The sequence below is a fragment of the Drosophila subpulchrella genome, chromosome 2R, assembly GCF_014743375.2.
Source record: "Drosophila subpulchrella strain 33 F10 #4 breed RU33 chromosome 2R, RU_Dsub_v1.1 Primary Assembly, whole genome shotgun sequence".
Classification (NCBI taxonomy): Eukaryota; Metazoa; Arthropoda; class Insecta; order Diptera; family Drosophilidae; genus Drosophila; species Drosophila subpulchrella.
Window position 1 is genome coordinate 9,193,720 of NC_050611.1, and position 25,317 is coordinate 9,219,036.

At 38.1% G+C, this 25,317-nt stretch overlaps 1 protein-coding gene across 4 annotated transcripts in view; it reads right to left on the reverse strand.

The window, feature by feature from the left end:
* LOC119549209 (diacylglycerol kinase 1) overlaps positions 1-25,317 on the reverse strand; it is a 56,194-nt gene that overhangs the window by 8,834 nt on the left and 22,043 nt on the right. Inside the window, exons 5-17 of one of the 4 annotated variants that reach the window (XM_037857057.1) lie at positions 19,777-19,975; positions 19,437-19,640; positions 18,433-18,618; positions 14,844-14,969; positions 14,234-14,358; positions 11,957-12,065; positions 10,569-10,700; positions 9,702-9,913; positions 6,035-6,166; positions 5,045-5,234; positions 4,899-4,985; positions 4,233-4,444; positions 2,499-3,389 (exon numbers count right to left, since the gene is read on the reverse strand). In XM_037857057.1, the coding sequence (XP_037712985.1) occupies positions 2,499-3,389; positions 4,233-4,444; positions 4,899-4,985; positions 5,045-5,234; positions 6,035-6,166; positions 9,702-9,913; positions 10,569-10,700; positions 11,957-12,065; positions 14,234-14,358; positions 14,844-14,969; positions 18,433-18,618; positions 19,437-19,640; positions 19,777-19,975 (2,805 nt within the window). Of the gene's footprint in view, positions 1-2,498; positions 3,390-4,232; positions 4,445-4,898; positions 4,986-5,044; positions 5,235-6,034; positions 6,167-7,300; positions 7,699-9,701; positions 9,914-10,568; positions 10,701-11,956; positions 12,066-14,233; positions 14,359-14,843; positions 14,970-18,432; positions 18,619-19,436; positions 19,641-19,776; positions 19,976-25,317 lie in introns of those variants that run through there. The other 3 variants (XM_037857058.1, XM_037857059.1, XM_037857061.1) reach the window with 3 other exon arrangements.

Consider the following 25,317-nt stretch of genomic DNA (forward strand, 5'->3'; position numbering starts at 1 on the left):
ATTTGGCCTCGAAAGCTGGCAAAAAGTGCTGGCAAACAGTGCAAATTGCACTTTCAGCCGCCTTTCACCTGGCAATCGAATGCAATGCAGCATCAATGATGCAAATGCACAACTGATGATTGTGTGCTTAACTCCTGCCACCTCGTTTGCATACTCCTGAGAACCGAGAACCGGGCTCAAACTGCAAAAGTATCTGTATCTGCCTCTGTATGTGTATCTGCATCTGAAACCCTGCACCGCATCTGTATCTGCACTTGAGCCTCGGGCGTGTGGCATTCGACTTTTGTGGCAATCAGCCACTTTGCATGCAAAATGTGTTGCAACGCGGCAGAGTCTTTGACTAATCGCCGGGCACGATTCTGTTTTCAGGTTTTTCCAGGGGTTACGGCTACGGAAAACGTTCTCTATTCTTTATTGAAACCCCATTGTTTGAGCTCAGCTCACTGCTTCGTTATGAATGTATCCATCCGAAGGCGAGTTCTAGGGAAATTTGCATGTGAAAGGTTATTCAGTTGCGGGCGTTTGTGGATTGTGGCTGGAGTTTGGCCTGGTAAGCCGGAAATATGCGGTCTCCTGTCCAAAACGCTGAATAAATGATTAAGTCGATTTTAATGAATTATTGAGCAGCCCCCGGGTCGCTTGGCTAAACATTGTTTGCCTTAAAGGCTATTAGGCGACTGGATTTAGAGCACATAACATTTTCTTTAATTTAATGTTTTTTGTTTTAGCTCATATGAGTTATAAGCAACTATTTATAATACCTATAAATTAAAAAAAATATATAAGTCAAGGTCCTAAGCATTATAAAAGTCAATCAAACAATAGCGTAGTTTATAATAACTACCTACTGATATTTATAAAGGCAAAACATCTTTCTGCATAAACCATTAGACTCAATATATAGGTAGCAATCAACCTTATTCCATTAAAGGCAAATAAATAATTATACTGTAGATATACTATGATGCCGCACAAAGTGCCTGAATCCTAACGCAATTTCTCAAATTTCCAATTAAGAATTCTGTTTTGATTACTTGTACACCTACACAAAGAGCAATTTTCCGGCAAATCACTTGAAGACAAAGACTGAGGACTTGTGACGCGATTTGCTTAGATAATCAAATTAAGCCTGGCGAGCGGGCTTGTCAAATGCAAATCCCATGTCAACAGCCACGACAGCTCGTCCTCACTAATTATGAAAATTGTGCCCTGGCTGCCTTCGTTCTGGGGCGGATGTGGCCACTGCCGATGACATGGGCATGGACATGGGCATGGGCCTGGGATTGAACCTACAACAGGATGGAGTACACGAGCAGCAGTGGGAATCGGAGTGGAAACGGCATGACAACCGCCGGCTTAACGCATCACATGTGATGGAGTGAAACTGGATGCGGACACGTCGGCATTACTCGATGCAACGAATCGGACTGGCAATCCAACGTTCAGCAAAACAAGAACTGCATTCTAAACATTCCAGCACTTACACTAAAAAAAAAACTTGGGAAATAACTAAATATGATTTGTCATAAATTTGAAAAAGCTAAATAAACAATAAAGCAAAATATGTTTGGACTTCTACATTTATGAAAATTAAAATTTTGTATATGAAATTTTAGAAATTGTTTTTCCTTCTTTTTTACTCTTGGTGAAAATAATACCACATTTGGAAAACCTACAAGAAGTCCTTTGATATCCCAATAATATTTAATGTTTTGATTTGGGAATAGGTTTTAAATAAACTATTAATAATAATATTAAATAATAAAATACAAGTTGCACGATAATGATAGTCATAAAATGGTATTGATTCTGACAATTTAATACTTTCTTCTTGATAATATTATATTATTATAATAATAAATTTGTTTGTACGTGAAAAAAATTCCCTTAATTTATTTTATAAATAGAGATAATAAAACTTATTAAGCTATACTTCCTTCTTGATAATATAATATTATTATTGAAGTTCTGTATGCAGAATTTTCTTCTCCATATTTGTAAGTGGGTTGAATTAATTTTTGTTGGCCTGAAAACCAAAACTTATTTCCCTCTTAAAAGTTCTGTCTCAAGTGCCAGTTAACATTTGTTAGGAATCATTTTAGCAAGGGTTAACATTAACTGATATCAGACCGCCTGTTAAATGTGTTTTATAGCACAACGTTATTGTTTTTGGTTTAGCTTAATTTTATAAGTCCAGAAAATACATTGGCTTTTACGACAGGGTATTATAGTCGTAAGTTTTTCAGTTAAGTAGCTATCTGTCAGTTTAACTGGCACTCTAGAAAAAGGTCTTTAGTTTCAAAATCAGATAGGATGATTATGATTTCAAAGTTTTAAATGAATAAAGAATTAATTTCAATAAGTTCAAATAAAACCCTCTGAATGGGCATATTTTTCTTTCAGTTTTAAATAAATAAAGAATTCATTTCAATAAGTTATAATAAAACCCTCCGAATGGGCATATTTTTCTTTCAGTGCCTGCAGTGAAGCGTACTCACCACGCCGACGGAGAAATAATTGTTGATAATATTGTAGGGCACCGTGCAGTCCTTGTCAGATTGCACTTTGATGGGCTTCTGTTGCTGCTCGAACTGGAGATGTTGCTGCTGTTGCTGTTGGTGTTGCTGTTGTGCCGGCACACTCGACGTGGCATTTGGTGTTGTGGGTGTGGGCGTGATTGGTGTTGCAGGGATGCTGTTGCTGTTGCTGCCATGGCCATCGCCATCGCCATCGTCCTCATGGTCGGACAAATCCAATGACAATGTAATTTGCTGTTTAAGGATGTTGTTTTGCTTATTGCGCTGGCCATTATTATCGCTTTGATTATTCCCATCTGGCGTTGCTGTTGCAGCTTCCGCAGGAGCAATCGATCCTTGTTGTTGCTCCTGCTGTTGCTGCTGCTGCTGCTGTTGCATCTGTTGTTTGTGCTGCAGCAGCAGCGTCTCAAGTGATTGCCTTTCCGTTCCACCGGCTCTGATGGCCACGGCATCGACACTGGCCCTCACTTCCGTTTCCGTTTCCGTTGCCGCCTCCCGGTTGCCGCCGTTGCAGGGACTGCCGCTGCTCGTGTTGCTGCTGCTGCTGCTCAGGGCGGTCCGCAGGGTCTTCTGCAGGCACTGCGTCTCGAATGTGGACATCGAAATGCTCTTGGTGGTGGTGGTGCGCGTCGTTCTGCCAATGCCGAACTCCATGGTGGCTGTTTCCGTTTCCGTTTCCACTTCCATTTCCGTTTCCGTTTCGCTGGCCATCATAATCGATGTGCTGGAGGCCGCTGTGGTTGCCAGCTTGCTCTGCCTTTGAATTTCCTCGAAGCGTTCCATCAGCGATTTGTCGACCACAACACTTTGCGACAGCTCAATCACCTTCTGCATGTTCGAGTGCAGCGTCACCTGCAGCGGGGAAAATAAATGAAAAAGAAGGGAAAACTTCGGTTAACAATTGCCAGTTGGAAAAGGCACAAAGGTGGAAGTTTTGCGGATTGCAGGCTGGCAGCGTCAGCATCACGCCTTCTAGCCAGCAAAATTAGTTTGTGTAATCGTTTTTCACCCTCTCTGCTCCTCCTCCCAGGAGAAATCCATGAGGATGGTGTGCGTGGTAAGCGCTTTGTGGCCAATAATTGGATTTTCCAGCTGGCAGGCCCTGACCACGCCCACCCACGCCTCCTCTGGGCGGGTTATGGCCAACGTTAAGCATGCCAATTCGATTTGAAACGTTTGGAGACGTAAATATACCTAAACTCGTAACTAGACTAGAGTTAGGGTAATACATAAAACACAAATTGCCATAAATTGTGCTCTTTAAGGACTTTCTGTATCTAACAAAGCAAGTTTAACAACGTCATTCCTAGTCAGATATCTCTAAGTATCCTAACCTACCAAGGCCCTGGAACCTAAAGAAACCCTACGTAAGTTATTAAAATTAAACAAGGATACCTAGGCCATATGACAGGTAAATTTTCACTGATTGGAAGCATTTTAAAAACCTATATACCAAAATTAAAATAAATTAAAATCCTATTCCTAAACCTGTATAAGTTAATTATTAAAATTAAACAAGGATACCTAGTCCATATGACAGATGAATTTTCACTGATTGGATGCATTTAAAAACCTATATTCCTAAATTAAAATAATTTAAAAACCTATTCATTCTTTATATTGCAATAATTTGTTTAAATAAATTCATTAAGTAATATATTAGTTATATATAAATATGAAGTTTTAGTAAAATACCTTGGGTCGCAGTTCATCGCTGTGCGGTGTGTTGGTCACCTCAATGCTCCAGCGGTCCAGCATCACTGTGGAGGCTCTTCGGAACTTATCCATAAGTTTTGGGATGTTTTCGCCTTCATAACCACCGCCCCACCGGAGACACCTGGCCAGGTCGTTGCCCGTTCCCAGCGGAATCACTCCAATTGCCGGCTGACTGGCCAACTCTATGGAATCTGCAGGAAAGTAAGAAAAATATTTATCTTAGAGTTCATTTATCATTTAAGAAAATATCAAAAAAAAATTAATATACATTTTATTTGGCTACTGTTATTTTAATAGGAATACAAAAAATAAATTGCCAAGCAAATACTTTTAATTTGATTTTTTACTGACTTTTAGATGTAGTATAAGCCTTCTGGGTAGTGGTTTCTAATTATGATAAAAAACCTATAATTTTCATATTTAATCTTTTTAGAATGGATGGGCAGTATGTTTTTGGAATTCAGAAAATAAGATGTTTTTATGCCTCTTTCATAACATTGAAACAATTTCAAATGCTTTAACTTCTAAGGGGACTGCTTGTATTTGTTTATATATTTAAGAAAATGTATATTAATATATCTAGTTATTGTTTTAAATAACATAAAAATATTTTTTTAAAGGGACTTCATTCCCGGAAACACTCACCCATGGCCTCCAGAACCCAGCCGACGGTGCCGTCGCCGCCGCAGCAGATGACCCTGAAGCGCGGCAGGTCCTTGAAGAGCGTGAGTCCTGGCAACGAGAGCGGAAATCAATCACCGTGCTTGAACGGCCATCACTCACACACACACCCTCCGTGGGCCCGCCCTTGGACAGGTCGTACACCTGGCGCGGATTGAGCATGTACTGGAACTTCCGCAGGATGCGATCCCCCTGGCGACCGCCGCTCTTCGGATTGACGAACACCAGCAGCGGGCAGCTCAGCTCGTCCGGCGGCGTGATTTGAAAGTGCGTGGCCTGGTGGTGATGCATTTGGGATTTCTGGTTACGAATTCGGCAAGTATCATGGAAATGGGTGGGCAGGGGCACAAAGCAGGCAGCAGTTCCAATTGTTTGGGGGTGTTTTGTACAATTTTATAGGCGGAAATTCAATTTTAAAAGGGGGGTTAGGTTAGTTGGCCGATTTTAGAGGTTAGCAGGAGGGTACTATTTTAGATTCTTAAGGAATTTTAATTGTTTTAGCAATATAAATTAACTAAGAAAAACTTTAAAATGTACTTTACTCAAAAAAAAATTTGTTTTTATTAGCATTTTGGGTCCTTGAAAATAATCAATTTTATTAGTTATATTTCATAACTTTAATGTTCATAAAAAAAACTTTGAAGAATTATATAAAATTGTTGTATTTAAAGACTTACAAATTAAAATATAATTTTTATTCAAAGAAGTTTTATAATAATAAATGTGTTGGAATTCGAAAAAATGTCCCTTAATTTATAATGATAATTTATAATTTAAATGAGATAATGAAACTAGATGAGCTATTGTATTTGAATTTAAATCTTTTTAATGAGCTTTTAATCACTAACTTTATAAACTTATTTTAAACGAAATTCAAAAACTTTATTAACAAATAAATTGTTTAATATTTAAAAAATGTTATTGGTTCTTTATTATAAAATAATTGTAGTGTTTGTAAGCTCTTTTTAAAAATGGTAAATTATCCCCTAAAATATCTTAAGCAGGGTATGTTATTTATAAACAGAATATCATAATAATAAATTAATAATTTGATGGGGCAGGTTTAAGGATATATTAGTTTTAAATTGCTGGTAACGTACCTTGTTGGCCTGGTTAACGGAGCGCTGGCGATCCAGGACAGCCGGGCAGATGGCCGTGGGCGGGACAATCAGCTCCGAGTATTCCCCCAAAGTGCACTCCTTCTTCACCGACGAGGCGCAGCGGTTGTGGAGCTATCGAGGTGGTGGAATGGGAAAACGAATCCGAATTAAATTAGTCAGCGCGGCGGGTAAAAGGAAAATTCAGCGCAGGATAGCGCGGTCTAATAGAAATTTTACGCTCTTAAATTCAATTTCCACTTCATTGCTGGCCAAAAGCCACTTATGACGGTGGAGGAGGTTGAGGCGACTCTCAGGCGTTCATTTCGCCTTAATGAATCCGATTAAAAGTTTTTTAGCGCCGACTACTCGCGGTGCAGAAAAAATGGTTAATTTTGGCCTAAATGAGATTTGGCGCGGATTTTCATTTAAATACCAATTTGGGTGAAGTGTTTTCTTGCCGCTTTTTTTGGCTAATGGCCGCGTGGCTTCCTTTTTTGTCTTTTTTTCACAGCTGCCGCCTTCGGAATTGATTTGGAGTTGGTCATCCACTAATGACCAAGCTGTAGACTTTTTGTTTTTAATTAAATAAAATGATTTGAGGTCGGAGAAAAAGAATATTGGCATTGACAAGTGAAACGAATAACATTTTTGACTCCTTTTTCGAATAAATATTTAGGTTATTCATTTTTTATAATTTATATTTTAAAATTCAAGCTAATTTTTTTTTATTTATTAAAATAATAACTTTTTTTAATTTTAATAGGGTAATTGTTATAAATTTTTAATTAAAATTAAAATATTAATATAAATATTAATGGAAAAAAGGTATATATTTAATTACATTCTTGATATTAATTATTTACTTAATAAAAAAGCAGCCCGAATAGAATATATTTTTATACATAAATGAATTCCAAGTTTTTTTTAAATTTCAGACGGAATTTTTGTTTAAATTGATGTTAAAATATGTATATAAAAGAAAATATTGGAAAAATCTGCATATTGTGTTCAAGTTTTGCCTTGAAATTTGTGTCTTCACTTTAAGTAGACATTGATATACTTTTCCTTAGAAAATACCATTAGGTAAAGCATTCTTGTGGTGAGGAATTTGCTGCCGGAGGACAGCATAACAACCACGTTCCCATCTTATCGAGGGCAAAACTTTGAGGACACACAGATACACCCACAGACATAGCCACAGACACCGACATCCACTCAAAATGCAAAGTTATTGACTGTCAAAAGCGCTGGCAACGTTTGGCTTACAAAGTATTTGCCGATGCAGCAGCATCCGAATCCGAATCGGAATCCGTATCGAAGGACCAAGTTTCCCGACCTCCGCTCCCGCCGGCGGCGCTCGGGCAACAACGAATTCGGCATTATCTCCGCTGCACTTGTCAAAGACACAGGACACAAAAGTTGGTGGCATGCAACGGCGACGGCTGCGGCGCAATTTGCTCGGGACGTGACAATTTGCCAGCCATAACGAAGTTCCCGGCTCATGTGTGCCCCGGATCGCATCCGGCTCTGGGAATTTCGGGGAGGTATCGGGAACTGGTAACTGCTAACTGGTAACTGGTAACTGGATGTGTTGGGGCTTCTGCCGGGCTGCGAATCACAGCTGCCGACAAAACTGCAGACGGAGTGCTGGGCCAAAGGCTGCCTTGTTTTCCCGAGTAATTGGAATTTTTGTTTCGAAACAATGCCGGCAATCCAACCGGCGACACAGATCTGATTTGTTCTTGTCACCGATTTGTTTCTATCTCGATTAACTTGCATTTGAAATTCAGTCATTGTAAGCATTACCAAAACCGCCAGCCAAAGTTAACCGATTAATGCTATTCAGGATCTCTTAATGTCATGTTACGGTTAAAGTTTTATATCTGTCAGATAAAGTTAACATGAGGTACAGTTGTTCGGAAAGAACAGTTCGTTTTCTCAATGTGTTGTTACTTCTAACTATAATTATACCCGTTACTCGTAGAGTAAAAGGGTATATTAGATTCGTCGGAAAGTATGTAACAGGCGGAAGGAAGCGTTTCCGACCCCATAAAGTATATATATTCTTGATCAGGATCACTAGCCGAGTCGATCTAGCCATGTCCGTCTGTCCGTCTGTCCGTCTGTCTGTCCGTCCGGATGAACGCTGAGATCTTGGAAACTATAAGAGCTAGGCTATTGAGATTAGGCGTGCAGATTCCTGAGCTTCTTACGCAGCGCAAGTTTGTTTCAGCAGAGTGCCACGCCCACTCTAACGCCCACAAACCGCCCAAAACTGAGGCTCCTACAGTTTTCATGCTAGAATAAAAATTTTAACTGAAATGTATTGTTCTCATCAATACCTATCGATTGACCCAAAAAAAAGTTTGCCACGCCCACTTGAACGCCCACAAACCGCCCACAAACTTCAAAAAATCGTAAATATGAACGCAGGTCACTCGGAAAATATCAAAGATAGAGAAATGGGATTTCAGATTTAGATTCCGTAGGCTTGAGCGCAGCGCAAGTGTGTCACGCGAATATGCCACGCCCACTCTAACGCCCACAAACCGCCCAAGCCTGTGGCGCCCACAATATTCATGCTAAATAAAAAATTTTAACTGAAATGTATTGGTCTTGTCAATACCTATCGATTGATCCAAAAAAAACTTTGCCACGCCCACTCTAACGCCCACAACGCTTAAATCTGTCTACCGCCGGTAGGTGGCGCATTTCAACCTCGCTTTGCTGCATATCTCCATTTTCCTTTGGTCCTTTTAGCTGAGTAACGGGTATCTGATAGTCGAGGTACTCGACTATAGCGTTCTTCCTTGTTTTAACTTGCATTAGGTGAGTATCCACTGATTATAATCAGCCATTTCAGCCTTAACCAAAATCGCCAACCAACGTTAACCGATTAATGCTATTCCGGATTTCTTAATGTCATGTTACGGTTAAAGTTTGATATCTGTCAGATAAAGTTAACATGAAGTAAAATTTTTCGGAAAGAACAGTTCGTTTTCTCAATGTGATGTTACTTTAACTTTAACTTGCATTAGATCATTATCCACGGATTACAACCAGTCATTTAAGCCTAAACCAAAACCGTTAACCATCTTTAACCGCTTTAGGTCTTTTTAGAGAATACTCAAAGTAATGTTGCGCTTATATTTTGATATCTGTCGGAAAAATTTAATATGTAGTACATTTGTTCGGAAAGAAAAATTTGTTTTCTCAATAAGATGTTACTTCTAACCTTAAGCTTAACTTGCATCTGGTAATTACCCACTGAGTATAATCAGTCATTTCAATCGCCAACCTGCGATGAGCACTCTAGATACTTCTAACTTTAGCTTTTACTTGCATACGAAAATCAGCTATTTTAAACTTAACCAAAATCGCCAACCAAATTTAACCAATTAAGGGCAATTTTGGGATTTCCCAATGTCATGCTACGGTTATAGTTTGAATTGGTCAGAAAATGTCGACAAAAAATTAAATTGCTTTAGGAAAAATTTATTTTTCCAATGTGTTATTAATTGTCGGATTGGGTCTGAAATCTTACGGTTCCGTAGTGGACCTTTTATTCTCAGTGAAGATTTGTCGATACACAAATTTTAGTAGAACACTTAAACCTTCACCTCTTCCAACCCTAAATCAATGCCCAAGGTCAAGCCCGCCCACTCACCATCATGTGGCACCATCGACAGGTGAGTCCGGTGATGCCGTGGTAGGCCTTTATCCTCTTGCGGCACTTGGAGCACCGCCCGTAGCAGTTGCCCTCCACCCAGTGGTGCAGCAGATCTCCCCCACACTTGGGCTTCTTCGACTTCACATAGGTGGTGATGCAGGAGGCGGGGGCATGTTGCACACACCGCTCGTGGACCGTGTATTTGCAAACTGTCAGAGATGATAATAAAATGCAATGTCAATTTGGCTTAGCTAAGTAATTATAATTTAAATACATTTGAATTTGTGGGAAATTTAAATTAATCTCAAATAAAACTATGCTCATTTCGTCCTTCAGAAGGCTTTAATTAAGCTCCCAGCTTGGCATACATATGATAATATCATTGACAAATATAATGCAATGATTGTTAAGCATCGATTAATGTGGACTTAAGATTAAAGCTTGAATAATGCAACCGTATTTAAATGTGTTGATTTATATAACATTGTATAATAGAATAAATTAAGCTTGAAAACATTTATGCAATCATGTTTAATTATTGGGATTATACTTGAAATTGTTTCCTAAACATCCTGATTATAAAACCATCACAGGTTTAAAAGGTGACAAACAAAATTTCACATATATTTCGACGTCTAGCAATCATTTTTATTTTGTTACTAGCTAATCGAGAACAAAATGCACCCTAATAGGTTTCTTTTAATATTTATATGATAAATTTCTTCTAGCTTTTATGGCTTCAGGGCGGTAAAACGGCCTTAAAGTAACTTTGGCCATTGAAATAGACAATTTCCTGCCACCAGACGCCCCCACTTAGATGGCCCCCACAGATACTCGCCACAGATACTCCTCACAGATACTCACGCACACAGCAGAGACCCTTCTTGCCGAGACCCACCAACATGTTGAGGCACAGATTGCAGTACGCCGGCTTGCTGAAGTGCTTCAAGCGCCACACGTGGATGCCGTCCTCCTTCAGCGTGGTGCTGTCGACACCTGGGGAAGATTGAGGTGTAGGGATTGAATTGCAGGTGGAAATGGAGATGGGGGGTGGAGGTGGAGGTTGGGTGAAGAGTTGGCATAGAGCATCCTTGTCACTTTGCATAAGCGTATAGAGGATGCCGCCTGCAGCAACTCCCCGTTCCCCTTTGCCACCTGGGCAAATGACTTGATTATTACGGCAGCAGCCAACCAGTCACAGATCAAGGCATTCAGCCGGCAAAGGCGCATTTAGCAGGGGAACGAGGTGCGGCTACACAGAGAGAAAATATCATACACTATTGGGAATTATTTTTATTGGATTTTATAATGCATTTTACAGTGGCGGATCCAGAGACGATTCTTGGGGGGGGAAATTGAACTTATTCTTCGATTTGGGGTTCAAACTTATTATTGCGAGAGAAATACAGTACAAATTATAAAACAAAAATTATCCATCCCAATTTTTAGGTAAACAAAGTGGTTATATTTGAAAAGTCAACCATATGCATGCATTACAGAGTGCATGCATTTTCAGGTTCTGTGGTTCCAAGGGGGGGAAATTTCCCTATTTCCCCCCCCGTGGATCCGCCACTGCATTTTATGTTATATATCGGGGTGTTTAGCAAAAGTCTTCCTAACCTGTTCCAACCGAATTAGTAAAGAGCTTGGAATTTATTTTCAAACAATTAAAATGGCATTTAGGATAAGGATATTAAAATAATATTCTACTATCTTATACTGAAATTAAATATTAACAAATAAACATAATACATGTTATAATTATCATAATGGACTTTTATCGAGCGGAGCCTATGATATTATATCTGTGCTGTTAATTATATTCAGCTTATATTGTATATTATATATTATTATTATTATATATTATAATTCTAAAGAACCATTTTCAAAAAACAAAATATGATTGTTCTTTCAAAAAATATTTAAAGTTTTTTTTAAGATGCTTATATTGTTATTGTAATTTATAAGTCCAAGATCTTTTATTTATGTTCGAAATGTTTGAAAGATGATTATTTTGATGGTATGTAAACTATCTAAAAGACCTCTCAAATAAATTAAGGGTTCTTGAAAAAGCTGGATCTTAAAACACTATGTTCCAAATAGATTAGTTGGAATCTAGTTGATAGAGAGTTGAGAATTCGATAAGGACTTCCTATCAAAATGCATATATGGATTTATTCATATATGAAAATTTTAAATGGCCGTAATTCATAGTGATATTTTCTCCCTGTGCAGAGTGGGAAATTACCCACCTAGGAGCACCAGCAATGGAATAGTTGTCATCCCGCCCCGCTGCCACTCGTCCAAGGACACTGTGCCGTCGGCATCGTAGTCAATTTCAACCATCATCTCTTGCAGTATCTGTAAGTACAAAAAGCGATTGCGGATTGCAGTGAGTGGAGTGTAGAAACCAAAAAAAGGGTAATTTTTAGATGGAATGAGACTTAACGGAAAGCTAACTTCCTGTTTGGAATGCACTTCTCCTCGGTCGAAGGGAATGTAAACTTATTACCTTGGGTTCGTTGGGCAAATGCATTTCCTGCGCAAATGTACAAATATTATTTTTGGGAAAAACTAGCAGAACAGAAATCTCTAAAGCTTTTAAAATATCTTAAGGTACACAGTAAACAAAAAGAACGTAGGTTTCTTTATTAAATGTTAGCCTCTATCTTCCATATGTTTTACTAAACACCCTTAAACATTATTAAGTTAAAGACTTACACAGATCGATGCGGTACGAGTTCCTTAACTCAATAAAATATTCAAGTGGGGAGTGAACATTTCGCTACCAAATTTATTCAACTTTCGAATCCCCTTTGTTTTTCTTGAGAAATTTCATATTCCACCGGAAATGAATGCCAGAATTATGCAACTCATTAAGTGCTTTGATTATTTGTGTGGCGCAAACCGGAAAAGCGAAAAGCGAAAAGGATAAGGGCTGACCCAAACTTGGCTTCTTGGCCAGAACTTGGCTAAAAATATTTTGATTAAAATATTTTCTGTGCCTGCCTAGAATTTAAAGTATGCGGCAGTCATAAAGTCACGATGGCAATGGAACTCGGTTCTCGAGCAGCGGAAAAGAAAGGACAACAGGCGGGAAATGCGGCTGGAATCATTCCGCTATAGCCAGGGGTATTTTGTTAATTGAGTTTTGTGGCGCTTTGACTTTATTTGCGGTCGCAGTTCTTTCGTTGTTTTTTCCCCTTCTCTGCCTGTATATAGAATATATATATTTTTTTTTGCTTTGCCTGTCAACGTCGATGGGGGTTGGCCGGTTGTTAGGCTATAAGGTTGATGGGGGAAACGCTTTAAGCCTGTTCTTTTTGCTGCTGGTGGAACTATTGAGTCGCCTATGCGATGTGGTAGCCGCGGCAGCTCCACAAATTTGCGGTTGAAATGGAAGCTCGAAGCACACACACACAACGAAAAATAAGTATTTTAATTAAGTTCATTGCCGCTGGATAAATGTAACAATGCTATCGCTCAAAGCTCAAGAGAAGTCAGAAAAACCATAAATATTTTATTACAATACTTTTGGTGCCTCAGGAAAATGAAACTTTTGGTTCGGAATGTTAACAAAAAGTTGTACTTGTGTTTATGGGCATTAATCTTTTGAGTAATCATTTAATTAAATAAGAAAAATGTTTGAATTGTTTTTATGATGATTGTTAATGACTTATTTAATTGGTATAAAATGGGTAAATGTATGGGTTGATTTCTAATTGAAAAAGGAAACCTATTTTAAAGCTTTATACATTTTTTTTTTGAATATGCATTGATATTCAAATGTTTTGAGATATATGTTAAGTGTTACAAATTCTCGAAACTGTTATCTGCTTTATAAGAAAAAAAAAAGGCTTAAGATTAATAATGATTAATTTAGTTCTTATAAAATGGCTATATAATTCATATTGATTTTTTATAAAAAAGGGAATATATATATATAAATAATAATTTAAAAAGACTTAAAATGTGTTTATGTAAAGGTTTTTTAAATTATTATTGATATATATATATATGCACTGATATCTGAAGGTTATAAGATACTTTTTAAGTGTTTCGAATCCGCGAATCTCCTAACAAATATTCCCTTAAAACAGTTTTCCTTTAAACTTTCCCAATTAAAAATTGACAATTTCCGCTATTCCCTAATTAAGTGACCCATTTTTCCTTTCCGTGCAGCTAAGCTGGGACTATCGCCGAAGTATAAAGTCCAAACAATAAAGAGAAATTAATTTCGAGTGTTTTTTCCCGTTGTGTTTTGTTTGGTGCTTTGTTGTGTTTGCTGCTGAAAATGTTCGTAAGTAATTGAAAAAGTTTTATTGGAATGGATTGGATTGGGTCAATGAGTAGTTGAACGGGTTTCGGGATTCGTGACCGCCAAACGACTGATAGAGTGGATGTACAGAGTGGATATACAGTGGGTGTTGTAAGTGGATTTGGGCTGTGCATCGATTGCACAATTGCAATTGCAATTGCAATCGCGTAATGAGTTTTTAATGTAAGCCGGACTTAAGCGGCGCACTCACCGGACGCAGTTCGCTGACATCCCAGCCGAGATATTCGGCCACGGCCATCATCTGATTGACAATGGCGTCCATTTCGGCGGTGTCCAGGACTCCGTTGCTATCTGTGTCGTAGAGCCGGAACATGACTGCAAATGCAATGAATAAGTAATGAATAAGAAAGAGTGCTATAGCCGACGGTCTCGCCTTTAAGATACCCGTTACTCAACTGAAGGAAGTGCGAGGGAGATGGCGATATGCCTGCAGCAAATCTGCTGTTTCCGAGATGGCTCACTTTATTTGCTTATAACTTTTTAATGAATGGTCCGATTGGAACCATTTTTGGCATGTAGATGGGTATTGATAATTAGAACAAATTCTCAGTTACCATTTTACGGCCTCAAGAATCTGCAAGCCAAATCCAAACTTTATATCTTTTATAGTTTTCAAGATCTTAGCGTTCATACGGACAAACAGACAGACATTCTAATTATATATACTTCATAGGGTCTTCTACTTTCTTCTACCTGTTACATACTTCCCGACGAATCTAGTATTCCCTTTTACTCCACAAGTAACGGGTATAATAAGGACGAAGCCGAATGGAAAAGGTTGCTGGGTGGGTCAATCTTACATTCCAACTTATCCTCCGGGCGTCCGGCCTCGAGCAGTGATAAATAGCAGACGACATCCTTCAGCGGAACCTTGAGTGTCAGCGGATCAAAGTGGGAAAGTTTTCGCGCCAGGAGCTTAATGTCAGCTGCAAGTGAAAGAGGGTTGAGTGAGTGAGTGGGTGGAAAAACGCATGTGAAAGTGCATTCATTAAGTGCTCTTCTCTACGAGTGACACACACTGAGGGGGCGGCCCCTCATTATTCTTAATGCCATCGACAGCTGACAGGCCCATTATGCTTAATGTTAATTGCCGACATTTGACCGGGCCAAAAAAGCCAGCAGCCAATCGTTATGGCTCTTAATGAACTCCTGGCTACCGGAAAACTCGCTGCCTCACTTTGTTTTCCAGTACTTGGCCTTAATGCTTTGAGCCTGCGACCCAAAACTTTTCTCATCTTATGCTTCAGATACTTTTAGCTCGTTTAACTTTGTTTTTCCATAATTACAAATTTATTCACCTTTTTTTTTATTTGCTCTCCTTCTCCAATATCAGCGCACGTAATTACATAATGAATTAAAATCAAAGCGCCCAGCAAATTGTTTAGAAATTTTCAAAAGAACTTTCTCTCTGTTCTGGGTTCTTTGGGAATATGAATGATTTCCCTCTTTTATTATTTTGACAGGCCATTTGCGTGTGTGCCGTTGATGTGGTAATTTATATGTTAATGCACAGGCAGTAAGGGAGTTTCCTTCTGAGTTAGACAAACAGCCGGGAAAAGACATGGAGATGATTGTATTTTAGCTAATTATGTTTGCCCAATGTCGGAGCCTTTGTGGGCAATAAATTAAAATCCATAGATATGTGTATACCGCATACAATGCTAATATTGGCCCTTCTTCTTAATAACTAAATGAGGCTCTTGGTTTCGCGATGAGTGCAAGGGAAGTTGTGCAAACAGGCTCAGTGTGTGTGTGTGTGTGTGCAGGATCAATGTCAACTTATTTGCCGGCCTACATTTGGACTACTGATAAATTTAATTCACACACACACAGAGGCGGGCGGAATACAAAAAGCAAAGCAAAACTAATCCAATTAGCGCTTAAGGCGCTCAAACACACACACATATACACTCGAAGGAAGGAAGCGAGGCCCTTGTTGTACTTAATATATAATGCTAATAGGAAATTCCTGTCTGGGCCTCGTCCTTTTGCCTTTTGCGCAATTTACTGCAGAGGAAAAAAATATCTTAAAAAATATTAATTTTAAGAAATTGTTCGCACCCACAAAAACTGTTTCTTCAATTAGAAAAGGGCGTTAAATTCACAATCAAGAACCAAAAGTTCTCTGTTTGCAAGACTAGGTAATAGTGTGTTAAGACTTTCAAAATGAAATTGAGACTACTTTTACTTCAATTTCAAGAACGCTTTATCTCGAAATCATTATGGCGAGTACTTTCTTCTTGATTTCAAGAACGTTTTTCCTCAAATAAGTGGGACTACAATATGTTTATGTCAGATCAATTGATCTTGGCCCCATTCGTCTCGTAAAACGATATTGAGAACGTTTTCTTCTTGATTTCAAGAACGCTTTTTTTCGAATAAGGGTGAAGACGAATTCTTAACTTCAGATTATTTGGTCTTGGCTTTTTCCTTTCTCTATATATTTCTGGACTCAAAGCGTTCGATATAAAGGTCACCGCTATAACATATTTTTAATATGTTGAAGTTATAATAACAATAAAAATAAGTCCTTTTAGTCCTCTTAAAAAATTTTTTTTTATTTATTTATTATATTAGTATTTTTCTCAGCATAGACTTTAATTTAGCAAAGTGGTAGTAAAAATTGTCTTTTTTTTTGCTGTGTACTCCGCCCTCTGAACTTTCAGAACAATGCCTTCCAATTGCTGGCAAAATGCGTAAAACTGTTGGCCAGCAACAAAGGGCGAAAAAACGAGGGAAAAAAAGGAGAAATTTACGTTCATTAATCATTCTCGTACACATTTCAAACGAAGCGAAATGAATGAAAGCAAAAAGGGAAACAAAACGGGGGCGCCAAAAAAAAAGCGAAAAAATTCAGCTGCATACTTTCAGGCCGCAAGTGCGCCTCGGGCTGTGTCTGTGTGCGTGAGAGTGTCCTGGCGCGTTTCTCTGTATGTGTGAGGTAGAGCAATAAATGTTAATTTAACGCAGGCTTCGCATTTTACGAGTTGCGACTTCGTGAATGCAAAAATGTTTCTAATTGGGCGTTGATTTACGACACGATCTCTGAGACAAGAGTTGCTCAGTTTTATGTTTTTTTTTAGCTTTTCTTTGTTGTTGTTTTAAGGAAAGCGGAAGAGGGTGGGAAGAGGAAGAGGACTGACTTCCGGTGCCAAGTTTCGTCTTTTCTAAGGACTGCAGCTTGGGCGGCATTGGTCCTTGGACCATAATTTATGAACTCATGAATTACCGAATGTCTGCCTTGTTTTCCCTCCCTGCTGATTTTTGCCTTATGCACTCACTCCCCTAATTAGCAAGTTCGCGAGAAAGTTAACTAAGCAAATGGCAAATAAGCCGGGGATGTTCAGCTAAGTAAGCAATCCGGATGAGCTGCAGTTACGCAAAATTTTTTTGGAGAGATATTAAAGCTTATTTAGAAATTGAAATATAAATAAAATAAAATGAAAATGTATTTAAGGGTAGGGTGAATAAATAAAAGATATTTAGAATTGTATTTTAAATGGTATTTTTATTTTGTTTATATAAATTACCAATCGAAATATAAAAAAAATAAAATGAAAATGTATTTAAGGGTAGGGAGAATAAATAAAAGATATTTTAGAATTGTATTTTAAATGGTATTTTTATTTTGTTTATATAAATTGTATGTTTTATATACACTTTGTAGACAAGAAAGAATAGAGTGTTATTTGTTTACCAATTCACTGATTTGTGGATAAGAAAAAATAAGAATGTCATTTAATAATAAAATTAAATATTAGGCTTTTAATAAAATAGTATCAAATATACGATGGGTAACTTAATATTAGTAATCCAAATTTTAAATTTTGGGTTCATGGGACTTTATAATAATTTTTACTATGTATATCTTAATTAAAAAAAACATAAAATAAAAAATCAAAGAAATAACTAGCTCCGAATAGATTGCCTTGTTCTAGTTCCGTGCGAGTTTTCAAACAATATAACCCTAACCCATTGTTATGGTGATATATATATTTGTATTCCCACATCGCACCTTTTGCATTTAAAGTCACAGCCATTTTACCCGCTTTCAGATGTAAAACCATTATAACAAATGCTGCTCTCCATTCAGAAAGCAATCACAAAAGTTTGTTTTTCCCGAACAAATGAAGCGCTCTGCACATAGACGGTTAATTTTCGCATTTGAATTGTTCACCCGCCCCATATGTTTGCATGTTGACTGGCCAATCAGTTGGCAGTGCATTTCTAGCTGCCAGGATGGCTGACCCACTTTCCCCTTCACTTTCTCCCGCCCAAAAACCCCTATCACATCACATGCTGATTGCACAATAAGCGTCTTAATTGGAAGTCGCTTGCACATTGTAGTTTCCAAGGGGTGGGGGGTGATGTTGCCTAATTAATACTCACCATCAATTTTGCAATTAACCGAATTGTTGCTCTTCTTGGAGGAGTTGCGGGACATCTGCGAGTGGTTGGTGGCCGAGTGCGAGGGACTGGAGTCCACGGACCGTCGGGCCGGATTGCTGGCCGGGAACATGCTGGGTCCGCTGGCCAAGGGACTCGGCGTCACGGTGAGCATCGGGTGGACGCTGCCTGTTACACAAAACACGCCGGCCAATAAAGTGGTTATAGCAAACACGTGCCCGAAGGCAGGGAACTATCTACTGTTCACTCTAACAAAATATTAGCACTGCATTTTTGAAAATATAAGTAGGTTTCGATTTTTTTTTAATAAAAGAAATAGGTGCCTCTTAAGATAATTGTTTTCAAAAAGATTTAATATACTTAACGAAAGAATTTGTTTCTTAAATTAAAAAAAAATAATCTCCACTAACTCCGAATTTCTAATAATTTTTGGCTCTACTAGAAACAATTCTTCTGCCTTTGAGAAGCTTATTTCAAACACAAACACCTTTAAATATAGCAAACTCATATTTTAAAAGCTGTATAACATTTGTATTTTTTTGATTAAAATTAAATTAGTTTCGGTATTACGAACATTTTTCTCATATTGGATACCTTTTCATAAGTTCTTTAAGATTACTTATATTGTTTTCTATATTAGTACATCTTTTAAAATTAGTATTTGCTTCCAAGCAAACTTGTCAAAGATTTTAGGTTTTTTAAACAAATAATATTTTTTTTAATTTATAATTTTAAAATTCAAAATGATGCTTATATAAAATTGTATTGGGAAATATCTTGGTTTTTAATTTTTGGTAAGGAAATAAACAAAGTAATATGCATTTTCAAGAAAGGGAGAATATCTTTCAAAGGAAAAGTTGTAAGGTAAAACAGAGGATCTTTATAAGAACTAGTTTATAATATTATATAAAATGTACCATAGTTCCTGAACCTTATAAATGATCTCATATCTCTTTTAAAGTGTTTCTGGTCCCCCTGCAACTTACCCGTTTTGCTTGGATCATGCGAGAGATGTCCGCCGAGTGAGTGGTGTAATTTATCCGTGATGCCGTGGATTTTGTCCACAAAGCTGCTGCGGGTCGGTGCGTGACCCTCGACCCCGGCCACGCCCCCAGTGCCTCCGCCTCCGCCTCCGCTGCCGCTGCACTGCGGCATGAACTCGGCAATGCTATTGATGTTCGGTATGGAGCCTAATTACAGGCGGTTGGTATGTGGAGAGATGTGGGGGTGGCCAAAAGAAATGTTTAGCAATTATTCACATGCACACAAGGGGGTGACAAAAGAGGGAGGTGGATGGATGGTTGGGTGGCAAGGACGACCTCTTACCCTTCGTGTGCGACGTGACCGGGGCACAGGCGGCCGTGCTGCTGATGGCGGCCATTTGATTAAGTGCCCGGCCATGCAGCTGGGCCTGGGTGACATTCGGCTTGAGGAAGGACACAAACAAATGCTTGGCCAGGTCTAGCGGCGCCTCGCAGTCGAGGAAGGCGTCCAGGAAGCGCCGGAACCCATCGAAATCAATGTCCTGCGAAAAAGAGTTGGAACGTATGAATAAAACGAGCCCATCCGGTAATTTATGGAGGGACCTTTGTCTTGTCCGTTTTTAATAAGTTGTCAGGGACCAACATTTATTTGTTGAATTCTCCAAGCGAAACATGTGCAAAAAAGGGTTATAAACTGAGGAATTACTAATTTGTTTCCTTATAAAACAATTTAATATCTATTTTTTAGTTATTTATTCCTATCTTTTAAACTTGCATTCTTGAAGTAAGTTATCTGTAATATGTTAGCTTGTATTTAAGGTACTATTTGTTTATTAAAAGAAAAAAATGCGAAACTATATAATATATTAGATTAAGTGACTTCAGATTATTTTTGACTCGAGAAAAGAAAAACGAACTAAAATATTTAATAGCTGTACCTTAAATTGGGCTCCTTTAGATTGAAAAACATCTCCCCTTTCTAAGTAACTCTGTTTATAATTGATTATCCCAGCAGAAGTACTTAATAAATCTAAAGCCCAAATATTTACACAAACTTAAAAACAATAAGGAGGCCCAAAAAACCCTTTGAGGTGATGATCCTTTAGCTCTATACCATTTTTTTCCTCTGCAAGAACATATAATAAATCTACCGCAGGCCTTTCACAAGTGACAAGTTGAAATGTGTGCAGGACTCTCCTCGTTGCATAGTTCTTTCTCCACTTTCACCACCATTGCCTCTTTTTCAGCCAAGTTTTACGAGTGGTATCGGGTTTGTTGTGACAGAGAAGATTGAGGTTGCGCGAGGGGAGGAGCTGCGAGAGCTACTTATGCAACATAATATGTTGACGTTATTATGGCGAAAAACATTCTGCAACGAGGGCCTCCTCGCATTTCTCTTTTATTTTTCCAGAAAGAAAGGGAATGCGGCTTTATAACCGTTGACAACGGAGCGTATGATTAATAAATGCCCGCCATATTGCGACATATTCAGAGATGATTTTCTGCGTGGCAAGTGAAGCGCGAGTACATTTATCTGCCGACTAAATAATGGTGCTGACGGATGAGGCGTCGCTTCAATTTGTGGCCTAATTGAAGGTCGAATATCCCGACCAAGTAAATTCATACCCTTTAGCCGAGATTCTTGCTTTAAAATTTAGCTCATTTTAACGCGCACGGAATACATAATTCTCCAGTGGGCGCATCCGTAAGCCAGCAGTTTATTTATATTTGTCCAGTGCACAAGATTCCCACATAAATCCGAGCTCTGTCTGGGAAAAGGTTCCACTTCCATTTCCATCTCCATTTCCATTCGGTTCGTACGTGCCGGGGAATGTCCCTCAAGGATCTGGCGCGCCTCTTTATTTGCCATTTGGCAAGGGGTTTTGGTTGGGGTGTTATGTTTTTATGGATGCAGAATGGAACCGAGACCTGAAAACTGAAAACCCCTGAATGGGTATCGGGGCAAATTACATGTCAACACCACGTGTAATGTCAATACATTGACAGCTGCGGCGCAATGCTTGAATCAACAATGCCACATTGACAGGCATTCCGAATTCGGTGACATTGATAGACGTAGGACCCATGGCAGCTTTACGGATTTTACAGTTGCCAGTTTCGGTTTCGGTTACGGTTTCAAGTCCAGGTTAAGTTCCCCTTCGAGGACAAAAGCCAATCAGGGATAGAAGGATCCCAGAAGGGAAATGGGTGTGCGATTAATTGCGCAAGAGGCAGCGACTCGTGTCGCAAGTAATGAAATAATCAGAGGAGTTTGGTATGGGGATGTCAGGCCCAGAGACTGGGAGTACATCTATTCTGCTGGAAATATCTGCCTTTATTATCAGACCCATCACGAGCTGCCGCCTCTTCTGCTGCTATTTTGCATCGTTTTAAATTTCGAAACATAAAACAAAGTAAACGAGCCAGAGCTGGGTTACATTAAGAGTACGCCAAAGTTTGGGCTCACACGGAAAAAAGATACACAACATTTATTGAAATTAAGATAATTTACATATAAATAAGGGATCGAGAAAACAATTATTTGTTTTAAAAGGTCTTTAAATACAAATACTTTTGGACTTTTATAATAAAAGTACAAATTTGAATCAAGCCTTTTTAAGTATACTTTTAAAAAAGTAAATGATATTACAATTTTTTAAATTAATAGTTCTGATTGATAAAATACCTTATAAATATAGATCAATCAGTTATTAAACAAAATTACTATATTTATAATTTAAAAAAAAATGTAGCTTAAAGTTTAGGAAAAGGTAAGTATCTCAAAGGATGCTTTAGTTTTGGGCCTAGTACTAAAATATGTATTAATTTCACTTTGTTGCTTTCCTTCCATTTACTAACAAGTTAAAAATTTCAAGTCTTAGAAAGTATTACGTTTGTTTAACTGCAGTCATGGACGTCTTACAAAGAAGAAGAGACTTTGTTAAATTGGAATAAATAGAAAACCATTAAGACTGATTTGATTTCCCTCTGTGTACCCAACCACTTGCTGGATGTTTGCCGGCTGCTAGCTGTTGGCTCCTTTCCTTGGCCATAATGAAACCGAATACAGGCAAATGGAGGTTTATTCTGGTGTCGTCGGCTGGCACTACACAGCATCTACTACTATATATGTATATATCCATATATAGAGCTATGTAGCTGCGATGGCAAACTGCTTAAAGCCAGGGAACGCAAATGGCGGCGACACGCCTAAGTGGAGATACATCGGCATATTGTAAAACCCAAACACAGATACGCACACCCATGGCCACACACATAAATTACAACCCAGTCACACTCGCACTCACACACAGGCACTATAATAATGGCGCGAATTGCGTTAGCAAAATTTATTTAGCCAGCAAGGAGCAACGAGATTCTCGTGCGAAGAGCCCTCTTTATCTCCTTTTCAGGGGGCCTCCTTCTGTAACTTTCTATAAAAGTACAATGTGGGTCTAAGTAATAGCACTGTTTAATAATTACAATTTTAATCCATGGAATAGAAGTTATTTTATCAAAGTTGAGGCAAGTGCATTTTCAAAATGCAATATTTTATAGTGTTAACTTATTAAATTTAATTTTAAAGAAATGCTTGCTTGAGACTTTAGAAAAAGTTAAAAATAATATTTATAAAAAGGACAAATGTAACCATTAAAGAAAATTTTAAATTTCGCTTTCTTTTACATTTTTAAAAATATTTGTTCATTCTATAACAATTTGTTAAGTTTCTAACTTAAATAGACTTTATTTGAATTGTGAATTGGGTAATAAATTAGCCTAATAAAGCTTATAAATAAATATTTATTTAAATAACATTAAACAGATTTTATTTAGACTTTATAAAAATTAAAATGAACACCACACATTGTAAATTGGGCCACAAGTTAGCTTTATATAGCTTATAATTAATATATAAATACTATAAAATGCTTTAACATTACATTCTATTCTATTAAATTGAGTTGATGTTTTCAAATGTGATACACTTGCAATGCATAATGAGATTACGATTTAGAAAATATTTTTTAAGAACTTTCCTAAAGAAAATATCACAATTAGTGCTGTAAGCAGTAGTATTTATATGACCTCCTCTGTTTCCCGGCTTCAATCTCCGCCGGATTCCCCATGGATGCGTTATGTGACGCTATGCGTGAGCGCGTGGCTTAATGAATAAATATTCAAGCACATTTCGGGCGTTCGGTGCGTATGCGTGATATTCATTACACGCTCTAATCACACATACGCACAGACGGCAGCTCATGCGGGCCATTTGGCACTCATCTTCACTCCACTCCACGGCGAACATAATCTGGCCTCTGCATTCATTATGCATCGCAGTGTTCGGCTTGTAATTTATGACCATATGGGCTCTATATCACATTTCTCCCAGCCTTTCTTTTTTAAAAACTTCCCCCGCCCCCATCGAGTGTCCAATAATTGGTGGGGGGGGGGGAAAACAGCGGAAAACATATAATTTTTCATCGCCACCTGACGACAAGCTGCTCTTAATTAAGCTAATTGGAGCTGTCGGGCTTAAAGGCAATCCCTGAGTGAAACTTAAAGCTGTCGGAGGTTGGAGGACGAAGGACATGTACTTAAGCTGCTTACATGGAATAGGAAAGAATGTTGCCAGGCAGCCAGAACATCTCTCGTGGCATCTCAATTCATTTCACTCACTGAAATATTTACGGGCATTACTTTCGTTCGAAACGGAAAATTCCGTGCCATGACAAACAGTGAGTGCTAGAAGTACTCGAACGTCCCCGTCAGGATGGGTGTTCGATATCAAAGCGAATTCCATTTGAATCATTCACTCACCACGTACCGAGTCCAGCATGTGGAAGGGCAACCAGAAGGTTGGCCAGAGTGACGGAAACTTAATTATACTTTTTCCATTTCGTTACGCTGGCAAAACAAAAGGAAAACCCGTATACTGTTTTTCCGTTTTGCATACATATGCAATATGCTTCAGGCTTGAATGATTTCAAATTCCCAAATTAAAAATGCACATTACTATGCAAGTCGCCTTGGTAACCCGAGACTGATCTGGGCATTTGGACAAAAGAGTAACAATTTATGCCGCTACCATCTCCTGAAGCTCCTGAATCCCATGTATCTCCTGAATCTCCTGTATCTCCTGCTCTAACCAAATTGATGGCCTTGCAGGCAGTTTCAAATTAATTTAGTATGTATAAACTTGTCAGGATATTCATTCGGGGAACAAGGGTGCCCGGCTACATTGTCTGTCTCTGTTGGGATTCAATTTCAATTTGGCATTCGGGCGTAAACTTGAAAAGTCTGTGATTTATTGTACGTATAAGAAGATTTACTTTCAATCTTTCGCCCCACCTGGCTGACCTCCCCCCTCCTACCCTTAATCTCTATTCAATGCGTTCCTGCTTCTTGTCAGTTTGAACATACTAGGAAAAAACATTTTTACCATTCTCGGGGAGTGGAAAAGGAAGCCATTTTGAGACCGGTAATATGAGCGCTTAAATCACAATTAAATATTATATAAAAAGTTTCCCCTATGAGAATCTTTTATAAGATATTTGGTGTAACTTTTTCTAAACGTATCGTAATTTAATATCCGTTAGAAAAAATATTTTGAAAATTTAGAAATTGCTATGGTCTCCTAGATATTTTCGAATTATTTTATATATAAGATTAAAAGAATGTTTTTTGTATTAATAATTAGTAAGAAATACTAATATTAATAACGATAATAAAGATTAATAAGTATATATAATAAGTATGTAAAAGAAAAAATATTAAAGTAAAAGGTTAATTAAATCTGTTTAAGTATTTTAATATTTTAAGTATTCAAAAGAAAATGTATCCAAGAATGTGAAACATTTGGAAAGCATCTCATATATATTGTATT